The 12,468-nt window shown below is 35.2% G+C and overlaps 1 protein-coding gene across 1 annotated transcript in view; it reads left to right on the top strand.

The window, feature by feature from the left end:
• Window positions 1-12,221, top strand: part of LOC126954427 (transmembrane protease serine 11G-like) — a 28,412-nt gene extending 16,191 nt beyond the window's left edge. Inside the window, 7 exon segments of the mRNA XM_050789951.1 lie at window positions 2,959-3,014; window positions 3,775-3,804; window positions 3,807-3,949; window positions 5,188-5,443; window positions 8,673-8,815; window positions 10,962-11,041; window positions 11,043-12,221. Coding sequence (XP_050645908.1) covers window positions 2,959-3,014; window positions 3,775-3,804; window positions 3,807-3,949; window positions 5,188-5,443; window positions 8,673-8,815; window positions 10,962-11,041; window positions 11,043-11,121 — 787 coding nt within the window. The 3' untranslated portion in view covers window positions 11,122-12,221.
• The last annotated feature ends 247 nt before the right edge of the window (window positions 12,222-12,468 follow it).

Raw genomic sequence — 12,468 nt, 5'->3', positions numbered from 1 at the left:
GTTAGATCTTTTGCTACTGTCCCACAGATCCCAGAGGTTTTGTTCATTTTCTTCAATCCATTTATACTCTGTCTTCAGACTGAGTGAATTCTATTGACTTATTCTCAAGTTTACTAACTTCATTCTCCATCTTTTCTACTCTACTATTAGCACCATCCATCAGATTGGTTCATTATTATTGTTATTGTTATTTTGCTTATTGTATTATTCAGTCCTATAATCTTTCATTTGGTCCTTTTTTTATAATTTCTATTTATTTGCTGAGATTTTCTAGTTTTTTTTTTTGTTTCAAGATAATTTGTACTTATTTCTAAATCACTTTTATGGCAGGTCTTTAAAATACACATCAGACACATCCAACATCTTATTCATCTCAGGATTGGCATTGGTTGTTTTTTCTCATTTAGATTATAGTTTTCCTGTTTGGGGGTATGATGAGCAATTTTTCTTTGTATTCTGAACATTTTAGTTACATTAGGAGACTTCTGATTCGATTTAATTCTTCCACTTTAACAGATAGGCAACTTGTTTAGGTTTAGAGTACAGATTCTTACTTACTTTTGTTGTTTCAGTGACAATTTAGTTTTTATATCCTTGCAATACTATTCTGCACTTCTCTTGATTACTGTTTCCCGTGCCTTTTGTGGGAGTAGAACATGCTTCCCTGGGCTGCCTTGAATCAGTGGGCCACCCTTTGTGGAGGGGTGCTGGGCCTGAGTCTCCTTATGTTTCTGAGTAGTTGCAGGTCTCTTCTGCCACTGTCTTTGTGGGTATATCAGTCTGCCAGATAGTTCCTGGTTTTGAAGTGTGGATTGGGATGGCCAAGGGCTTTCTGCTATCGCTGCTGCTGGCAGAATGGACTGCCAGGACTTGGCTGCGAAGCAGAAGGTTTGAATTTCCCATTAGCTGTCTGTTGTGCTCTCCCTTTCCCAGTACTTTGGAGAGAGAGAACAGACTTGTATTGGGATCATTTTGTCTATTCCTGTTGATGATTACAAATTGCAGGCCTTAGGTCCCCAGTCCAGCGTATATGTGAAATAAAAAGAAAATCCAGGAATATGCACCACTTGTCCTTCCTTAAATTCTGAAGTCTCTAGCCATTCTGTCTTCTTCCTTCCAGCTTTCAGAGTTCTTTTATTGTTATTTGATGAATAATTTTTAGATTACCTAGTTGTTTTTACAAGAGAAGAGCAGGGAAAAGTGAGTCTACACAATCTTGTTCTAGAACTAGAGGTATTAAACCTCTTTTATCCTGCAGATGGAACACATGTATTACATAATGCTCACATTTGATATACAGCACCATCATGGAAGTTCAACAATAGTTTTTACATAAATGGAGATGAGTTTAGGATTGAGCTAAACTTAGCTGTGAACTAACTGTAATTCTACCCCTCTCCCACTGCTCCATAACCTACAGAGAATGGCACTAAACTATAATTGATGTTACAGTGAAATGTATGCAACACAAGCTTTTGCCTCACGAATTATTGAATCATGTTCCAGCTGGGCATGGCAACTCACTCCTGTATTCCCAGAACTTTGGAAGGCCAAGGCGAGAGAATTGCTTGAGGCCAGGAGTTTGAGGCTGCAGTGAGCTATGATTGTATCACTGCACTCCACCCTGGGCAATAGAGTGAAACCCTGTCCCTAAAAAAATAAAAATAAATCATGTTCTTAATAAATTTGCCTCATAATATTATGTGAGGATATAATAAGCAAATAAATTTTGTCACAGAACCTAATATACAAGGCTTAGTAAACTATTAGTTATGATTGCCATTTATTTATTCACTCAGCAAGTATTTATTGAGAACCTATTTGTGCCAAAAATTACAGTCTCTGCTTCATGGAACTAATATTCTAATTGTGGTAAGGAACATAATAACTAGATAAAAAATAAACAAAGTAATATCAGATAATTTGAAACTCCATGCAGAGAACAGAGAGAGGAAAAAGCTACTTTAGATTTGGTTGTAATGGAAGTTCTCTCTGAGGAGAGGATTTTAAAGCTGAGATCTGAGTGGCAAAGGGAAACCTACCATAAAAAGGCCAAGGGAAATAAGCATTCCTGGCAAAAGGTACAGCTAGAACAAAGATTGCAGGCAGAAATACCTTTGCACAAAATAGGAAGGCCAAGGTGGCCATTGAGTCATGACTAAAAGCAACAGCAGAGCCACTTGCCATCAGAGACGTAAATAAGGACCATATCATGTAGGGCCAGGTAGGAAGTTTGGTTTATTCTAGAAGCCATTAGTGGCAAAATTTAATTCTAAGGGATTTACTCTAATACACTTAAGCATACTTTCCTGCAGATGAACTCAATGTACCTCTTTAGAGTCTGACCTAAATTAAAGACTTATTGGTTTTCAGGCTCACCGAAACTCCACATTGGCTTTCATCTTTACGAAATGTGGGTCTAGATTGCTCATTATACAAACTAGAATACAGAACAATTCAAATAATTTGGGAGGACAGTCACAGATTATGGTTTTCTTTATTTCACATTTTGAAAAAAATGACTAACAAGATAGCATGTTTTGAGGTTTTCTCAGCACACTGGTGAATTTTGATTCTACAGGGAGCATCCCTGGACCAAGCGTAGATTACCAGACTTCCAAGACGCATTAACGGCGAAGACTATTCCTGGACTCTTCTGTTTTAACTTATATTTTGAAAAAATGGTGTGGCATTGATTAACTAGAAGGCTCCTTCCTTTATGGCAAACTGTATCTTTCTTTGTGCCAATGATCTTGTAACCATAAACCAGGATTTTCCTGGAGTCCACATACAGTCAAAAGAGTTCAATTTACATCTAGCCTTCTCCTTTACGTAGGATTTTATTCTATTGCCTTTGAATTAAAAATTTCCTGACTGATGCAGTTCCTCTCAACCAGAAAAAGTCATATCATGTAGGAATAGTATTTTAAATTATAATAATTTAATCACTGAGCATCTTCTGGTTTTTTTTTCAGATATGAATGCAGCACAAGCAGAGCACATTCTTAACAGCTGTAAGTTCAAGAATATCACTGAGATGTTTATAAACCAAAGAACAAAACTCAAAACATTTAGCATTTCTCTTTTTCCATGTTTACTCTTTCTCAAAACTATATAATATCTCTAGATGGATATGCGATTTGACTCTCCTCAAGGGAAAAATTACTAGTCATAATTGAGAATATCTATATGTATTCCTTGAAAAGGTTTGCTCTCCCTCACAGAAAGTTTTGTTAATGTCTTCTTTAACAGTTTTCTTTTATTTCATTGTATTTATTTTTATTTGGCCTCCTTTGTTAAAGTAGCAAATTTTGCTTAGTGGTTAAATGACACCCGAAAACTTTAATATAGAAACTTTGATGTTTATGCTATAGTAGTATTTTGGTTGTAATATTAGACATGCATTTTAAAAAAACCTACGTATGTTATTTTCTGCAATAAATAGTGTACACTTGGCACTCAAAAAATGTTATTAGGGTACACTGCTGCACCTAACAGCATGACCCGGAAGAATGTGAAAAGCCACATTTTAAAATGATGGTTTTTAAAATTCACCAGAGAGAGTGTTAAATAATTTTTAAAATGTTAATACTTACTTGAAGTGTGAATAATAATATTTTATCAATGTATATTACTATTTGTTTATTTAACATTAACTTCAAAAGTTTTTTTAAGGTAAGACACATTTGTAGATATTTCTACTCTTAACTATGTGCCAAACATACCTACACATGTTTATAACCTGAAATTAGCTATCTTATTCCCTTCTTACAGGTTGTGGTTTAGGGAAGGAGTTTCCATCCGTGGAAGGATTGCTAATGGTCGGATTACAAGAAAAGGTGATTGGCCCTGGCAAGCGAGCCTGGAGGTGGAGGGGATCCATTTGTGTGGCGCATCTTTGATCAGTGAAGAGTGGCTCCTGACCGCGGCTCACTGTTTTGACTTGTGGGTTCCCAGTCTATACACATGGGATCACTAGCTTTGCCTCTTTTTCATCTCTTCACATCCGATAGTTCTCTCTTTTACATTTCCTTTATAAACATCTTAGGCTGCAGCCTGGTCAGCATAGTGACACCCGTCTCTACTAAAAATACAAAAATTAGCTGGACATGGTGGCATGTGCCTGTAGTCCCACCTACTCATGAGGCTGAGGCAGGAGAATCGCTTGAACCCAGGAGGCAGGAGTTGCCGTGAGCTGAGATCACACCAGCACATTTCAGCCTGAGTGACAGAGTGAGACTCCGTCTCAAAAAACAAACAAACAAACACCCAAAAAAGAAAACATCTTAGACCTCCCAGTGCCACTTATGATTGTCCTGCAGGCTTAGGAATAAATGACAGTTAACTGAAGAATAGTAGAAAAAATTAGAGAGAATATCTTCAGTTCCAACTGAAAATATACTCTCCAACAATCTCAATTTTAACTAGGAACAAGCCAGCACTGTCAAAGATTATGCACACTCACCTGTTCTCCTGAGAGATATTTTAGATAAAACAAACAAACAAACAAACAAACAAAAACTCTGTTAATAGTTTCCTGAACTATAGGTTATAGCTGATGATCCCACATGAATATCTTTGGTGCTGTGCTTTTATTCTTTGTATGTTTTTTGACAATTTAACATATAGAACACTTGGAAATAATACAGAGATACAGTAGCCCTAGTAAAATTTATATAAAATGGGAGAATATTCTGGGTAAGATGTTAAATAAAAAGAAAGCATGAGGAAACAATATAAATATATAAAATATCACTCCAATTTTACCTCTCTTTCTCTTTATAACTATACATACATTTATATGATCGTGCCTTGATATGAGTGTATACGTGAATCTGTGTGTGTATATGTCTACTTAATAATTATATTTTCTTAAATTAATTTGTGTTATTTATATAATCAAAAATGGCAATAATATAGAATAATGTAGAATAATATACAAATACAAGCTTCCTTCAAGGAGAGTAATTTAAGCTGCCTTGGAATAGGGGTTTGTTATCAAGTAGATGAAAGCAAAGCAGTCATAGGAGAGAAGCCTCAGATAAGAAGGTGAGATGGTTCCAATCAATTATTGCCTTAAAAAATTTGCCCCTCTCCCACATTTATGTCCTCTGCCCATCCAGAGTCCTGGGCAAATTTAAATTAGAAATGAACCAACTGTACTCCTTTTACTCTGTGATCGGTGAGAAAAATTCCAAACTGTAGATGGCTAGTTTTAGAATAACCCTGAGTCCCTCACTAATGAGAAGAAAGATGGAGTCAATTATTATTCATGAGAACTATGCCACCCATAAACACGATGATGATATCGCTGTAGTGAAGCTCTTCACCCCCATCATATTTTCCAATGAGGTGCACAGAGTCTGTCTTCCAGAAGCTACTTTTGAAGCCTTGCTTAAGAGTAAAGTGTTTGTCACTGGATGGGGTGCACTTAAATTAGATGGTGAGTATCTCAGTAAAACAACAAAGCAAAAAATATAAACCTATCCTTCATTTGAACAGGGATATGAAATAAAATACAAAATCGAAATAAATAAGAGATGAAATCAGATGTCCCATGATAAATATGGCAAAAACAAGCAAATAAGAAACAGATGTGGTGAATTTCAAAAATGTTAGCACCATTACTATTACACGGTACCTATGTTTATTGTCTTTATATGGACTGTTTGGAAACTGGTTAGAGCTTTATTTTCCAAATTTATTAAAGCATATTTTTACATCTTTTTTTCTTTCAAATGCTATCTTTCATATGTGTAGTTTCTGCTATGACGGCTTGATTCATAAAGTATATAATTTGCAAGCACTAGTAATGATAAGCTTTTGCAATGCATCATGCAGCTAAACAGAAACAGCCTTAAGTGAATAAACTGAATGACTACTCTTTACCTGGCCCTAAATATTAAATGGGTCCCTCTGGTCCATGTATCTGTGGAGCTGTTCTTCAACCTGAAACTATAAATTTGACAATAAACTGCAAACATAGATGTTTAGATCCTGATATGACTTTCCCATTTTTATGTCTACTGCTTGACTTTTACATATGAGGGTTTAATCTGCTCTCAAATTTCTAATTTTTGTTTCGGGCTCTTGTTATGAAGTCATGTGAGTCTAATCGGTTAATTTTTATAGAAGTCGGCTTCCCTCCGATATACGCTCTAAAATTCTGATGTTGAGTCTAGGTTGATACACTATCATTATAATCTCAGACTATGTAATCAAATTTTCCTAATCTCTGAGTGATCTGCATTGTTCTCTAGGAAATGGTGATGAGTATGAAGGGGAATTAAATCTTTTAAGACTTAAAGCCACTTCCTGATAAAAGTAGAAAAGGAAAACATCTACTACTTGAGTAACACCATTACGCTTACTTCTATAATCTAACTAAACTTAACACCTCCTACTCCCAGAGTTTGGGAGTGATCTGGTACTTCATCATGAATCATTCAAAGCCCAACAGTGTGCAGATTACTGTGCAATGAGCTATCTACTCTCATAAGTTGAATACATTTCACAATAACATTATGGATTTGTAAGGCATCAAACCAAATTAATGGATATTTGATTGTGTTTTTTTTATTTTCCTGCACTTTGAAACGGAGATAAGGACCTACTCAGGTTCTCTTCTCCTGCCTCCCAAGATTTAGCCAATCATATCTAATTAGAAATCTTATTAACACAAAGAAGGGAACAACAGACACTGGGGCCTAATTGAGGGTGAAGAATGGGAGGAGGGAGAGGAGCATTAAAAAAAAAAAAAGAAAAAAAAAAACAACTATTGGGTACTAGCCTTAGTACTTGAGTGATGAAATAACCTATACAACAAACCCCCAAGACACTAGTTTACCCCTGAATCTAAAATAATTTTTTTAAAAGAAAAGAAATCTTGTTACCAGACAGCTTGCAAAACAGAAATATTCTACTCTCTGGATAGTTTCTTCTTTAAATAATTGGTGATGTAAAGTAGTTTGTCATATTGTCGAGCACTTGAATTTATTTTTTAAGCTGAGATTAAGACTATAAGCATTTGAAAATTGAGACTGAGCATTTTAGACCAGTTAGCTAAAATAAATATTCGCACACAGAAATTACAAATAGAATACAATTGATTAAAACTTGAGAATACCTTAAACATTTTAATGACACTATACACAACAAAATAGATAGTATTGAATATTGCTAAGGGATTGACACAAATAAATAGATTGCATAAAGTCTATATAAAGAGCAGTTGGTGAGCAGACTGCCTCACTGGGAACATTTCAAGCAGAATGAGAGCTAGAAGAGAAAATGGCCATATAATGACCCTTTTAAAGATGATGACTGAGGTGGAGAAATTCACAAGACCCTACAAAATCTTTAATGACTGTAGAGAATCTGGACTTAGTTTCTCAGCAAGACTGGCAATCTTAGGTGAGTAAATTTACTCATTTTAAAACAATTAGTTTTCTTGACAGCAAATGGCCAAATCCCTAGAAACCTAGATCTCTCCTTATAAAAGCGCTAACTTTCTCTCCATCCAACATAAACCTTAAAGTGCAGCTTTAAGACCCTGAGGATCTTAAGTATATACCCTAATCTCTACAATTTACTCTAATAGCATCCTTTTATTACTAAATGAATATGATGCAAGGTACTGTCATAACTGATTATATTCATTGTTTTTTAACTTATAAACGTCTGAGCAAGGCATTATTTTCTCCTTTTCACAGGTGAGTTAAATGATGCTTAGTAACTTTCCCAAAGTCACATAGCTTGTAAATTGTGCAAATAGTGCTCAAACTTATATCTGCTCCTTCTAAGTTCAAGGCCCTTAAGCACATAATTATGCTAATTCATTGTTCAAATCAATACTACTGCCCTCCCTCATCCTCTCAGTTGTCTTTGACCCTGTTGTAAACAAATCATCCATCTTTATATGAAAGATTAGTACAGTCTTTAAAATAGAAGTTGCTCCTATTTTAAAGAAATGAGAAGAATATAATAGTTAAAACAATATTACATGCAATCAATAAGTGTGTGGTTAATAAAATATAAGCTGTGTCTTTTCTTGGTATGTGTTACTTACTCTGGTATTTGTTTTGGATAGCAAGTTAAGCTATTATCAGAGTAAGCATGGTTTTCCTACGAAGCAATAGCATTCCATCCATATTAAAGTTAAATCTGGTAGTACAGTAGTGTTCTGTGCTGCTTTTCCTCAAGATTCACAGTTCCCAAAATAGCTATGTCCTTTGTAAAGTAATGAAGAAGATTTCCGAGTAAGGTTAAGGTAAGCTGTAGCATATTCTCCCAGGTGATACGAAATACTCTGGTTTTAAAAAGATCACCTCAATTAAAAAGCTTCTAACATTATTCCTTAACTGTGTGATCATGACAAGACTCCTAACCAGGTAAGCTTTGGTCTCCTCAACTGAAAAAGAGAATATTTATATCTTTGTTTGGTGGCTGCTGCAAGGATTAAATAAGGTAGCAGGAGTAAACAAGCCAAATATGGCGCCTAGTGAATAGAAGCCACCCTATAAATGTAACTTGATTCTGAGCACTGTCATTCTCCAGAATCTTACAACTTCAAGATTAAGGTTTTATCACTGGTCCATTCTTTGTAAGACACAATTAACTATCATGGCAGCAATGCAGAAGTTCTTCATCTATTTATTTTTTCTTTCTTTCAGGTCCCTTTCCCAACATGCTGCGAGAAGTTGAGGTAGAGATCATAAGTAATGACACATATAATCAAGTTCATGTGTATGGTGGTGCTGTATCATCAGGAATGATATATGCTGGATTCTTGTCAGGAAAACTAGATGCCTGTAAGGTAAGAATAGATCCAAATCCACAAAAATGACTGTTTAGTAGGAATGGCCTTACTGACCATAGAACAATATCATTTCACATGACTGCATGAAATTAACCTGTGGAGGAGAGTGTAAAATGAGGGAGTGGAATAATCATAAGACGTAATTCCCATTTAACACCATATTGAGGAGAACTATCCCTAAAACGTGGTCACCAGCTGCAAATAGCGCTCTCATTAGAGAAACATACTGAAAGCAGATAGTAGAAACCAAGTCAGTAAGCCATACAATAATTGCGTCAAGCCACAATCATAACCAGTAGTTAGGTATCTAATCCCCACTAATTGCAAGGCACTGCAAGATGGGACCTGCATCTACATCTATGGCTAGTAAAGTAGCATCCCACAGGTCCCACAGGTACCTAAGCCATTGACTTTAAACAACATACTTCCATACTTCTAATAGACATAATTATGCTATTAGAAACAAAACAAAAAAGTACATATTTATCTACATTTGTTCAGGGTAAAGTGTTACCTCACAGATCACATTTAGAAACCAATTCAATAAATAATATAATCATTAAACATTTTAGGAGAATATAAGTTTTAAATTCTGGCTATGTAAAAGAATAAAAATAAGCAAATAAAATAATAAAAGTTTGAATTTGTAGCATTTGAAACTGGAACAGTTTAATGATTTTTTGAAGAATTAAGAATGGCTTTGAGAATTTGATATATATGTGCACTTTTCTTATATGCAAAGGTGCCGCTGTTGATCTGCCATTGGCTGTCTGTCATGTGATGGTAATAAACATATTCACTTATTCATTCCATTTTTTGTCAACCGCGAGATACTGTAGCAGTTACTGAAGGAAGCATAAGTATTTGTTAAAATCACAATGAATCCACAATGAATTTACAATCTAAAAATATAGCACACAAATAATTCAAATAAATGAAAGGCGAGGGCTTGGCTACATATTCTAGAATACAGGGTCTCCCTCCACTCACTTTCCATCATGAGGGGAAGGAGAAGCAATGTGGGTGGTCCGAGATATAACTAGATCACATGGCTTAAAAGAGAAACCCAAATAAATCTATGTAAAAGCAGATCTCTCTTTCCACTGGTTCATATACCCTTGCTTCCTTTCACTGCTAGCATAGTGAAATACCAAGGACCTAAGTTAGGATGTGGGCCTAAGGAAAAGGAGCTAAGGAGGAGTTCTTTTGGTAGACCAAGGTTTTCACACTCTGTCCACCAACTCTGAAGGAGGTCAAGAAGTATGTGAAGAAAATGGAAGGGAAGGGAGTTAAAAGCACAAGACTCTAGAAACCCATGTCTTCTTCAAACAGGATTTTTCCTCTTGTTTAAAAACTCTATAATGGGCTTCCACATAGTGTTCTTTTGAATGAATAGGTACATTGTTAAAAGATCAATTTAAAATCATTTGTCTATACCAAGGTTTAAAGATAAGAGGGAAGTCCTCATAACTTTAGACCAGTCCACTAGAGCTAGGGATTCCACCTTAGTTTGGGAGCAGAATATTTTCAGCAAGAAATAGCGCACATTTGCATGGAGTGCCCCTTGCATATGTTGCTCCTCTCAAACCTACTAAGACATAGTGATATGATATCCAGGACATTTTCCTGTCAATTAATGTGAGTGGAATAAGATGAGATTCAAATTCACAGCCAGAGACTCCTTCTAGTTAACAGAAACAATGATGGAAGAGACACTAGGCATGAACCTGGGAGAGGCTTATGGACAAGGTGACTTGTTTATTGAGTCTTGAGGTTATCATTTATGTAAGACATAGAAGAACACAGTCCTGTGTCTTAGTTAAGCCTTCCTAGTCTCATGCCTAGTGTCATAGAATTTCGTTTTGCTCTGTCTAAACTAAAACTAAAAATTTTAGACAGCAAAACTAAAAATTGTACAAGGGTAAAACTGAAATCTTAGCTTTATTCACATTACCTTGTACCTGAAGGCATAAACAGGGAGTAAGTAATAAGCTCAATTATCATATTAATACTAATGGTAAGTAAAATACAATGATTTTACATATTTTGATCCAAGGTGTTAGTTTATTAGACATCCAGATGCCAATTAACCCATTTCTGACATCCCTTTATTTATCAAATTGATCATATTGTTCTTTTCCAGCGTGATTCTGGAGGTCCTCTGGTTATTGCACGTGATAGAAACGCCTGGTACCTCGTTGGAATAGTAAGCTGGGGGATAGACTGGAAAAGAAAACAAGCCGGGACTCTATACCAAAGTGACTCATTATCGAGACTGGATTAAATCTAAAACTAGCATCTAATGCAACCATCATCTCAAATCCAAACTATAAATGTCATGTGTGGTCTCTAGAAAATTGTGTTTAGTGTGTGTCGCCATGTGTATTATCTTCGAGTTCAAAATCCAAAAAAGTGTGATCTAATGACTTTCCCCTTAAACACGGAGAAGGCAGGCTTTCCTTCACATCATCTGAAGTGTTTTTCTCCTATGGGCACAGAAGATATTTCAGCTACACAAAGATCTACCATTGCTGCTAAGTGTCTCTGATTTGTTCATTTTTCTTCTTCTAAGACATACAATATTCCTTTCAGAGTGAGCCGGCAGTTGAATCAGATAAGTACCAATTGGCTAAGCATGCTCTACTTTTTCACTGAAACAGCATATCTCCTGTACCTGATGGCTCCACAGCTTTAGTCTCTCTTGTCAAATATTCCTCATTAAGAATGTGTGGGTTCACTGAACTAGATAAGTCAAGGTTATTAATTTTCACCATTGTTAACACAAATGATGGAAGGGACACTAGGCATGAAACTAGGGCTTAAGAGATGGCACTACTGTGAATCCATTCCCCTTTGCCCTCAGAAGTGCATTTAACTTCCTTAGAAACTTGAAAAAGATTGACATTTATATTTACACTCAATGATGTAGATCTTAGTCTCTTTAAACAATTACATTGATGTTTATTTTGGAGCAATCAATAAATCCCTGTCAAGAGAACTGTCAAGATTGCTTTGTACAGGATTCTGCTCTGAACTATGTAAAAATGCTTTTATATACTCATAAATTAAAGGCAACCTTTCTTGGCATTTTTAAGTTGAAAGGAAAAGAGGCAATGATTCGGTGAGAAAGAGCTAGTTTCAGTTTCATCTTTAAAATGAGAGAAGTTTCAATCTTTGTGTAAACTTACTTTTCACTTTTTAAAATTATCTCAATGTATTTTCTTTAAACAATTTTCAACAAACTTCAGAACAATTAAGGGTTCTGCAGAATGGGAAATCAATATAAATTAGATATTCAGAAACACCTTACAGGAGAAGTCATTATAAAATTAGACATTCACAAACAATTTGATACAAGATTTTGGTAAAGACTTTATTGTGTAATATTTACATTTATTACTAAAAGTGGCCAGCATTTTTTTGTATATTAATATTTATAGATAATAAAGAAAATATCTTTGGAATTACTTATTATGTTGAAGTCGTCATTTTTATATGTATTTAATTGCATATTTTATAGTACTGTACATGACTGTGGACTAGTATTTAACAAAATCCATGCTTATTCTGTGTGTCTAAACCTTTATTCCCACCTCCCTTTTAAAATTAATTTAGTTAATGAGATAATTGCTGTGCTAACATCTTTTGGG

The sequence above is a fragment of the Macaca thibetana genome, chromosome 5 (genome assembly GCF_024542745.1).
Source record: "Macaca thibetana thibetana isolate TM-01 chromosome 5, ASM2454274v1, whole genome shotgun sequence".
NCBI lineage: Eukaryota > Metazoa > Chordata > Mammalia > Primates > Cercopithecidae > Macaca > Macaca thibetana.
The sequence above is the reverse complement of the archived record's forward strand: the minus strand, read 5'-3'. Positions and strand labels throughout refer to the sequence as shown.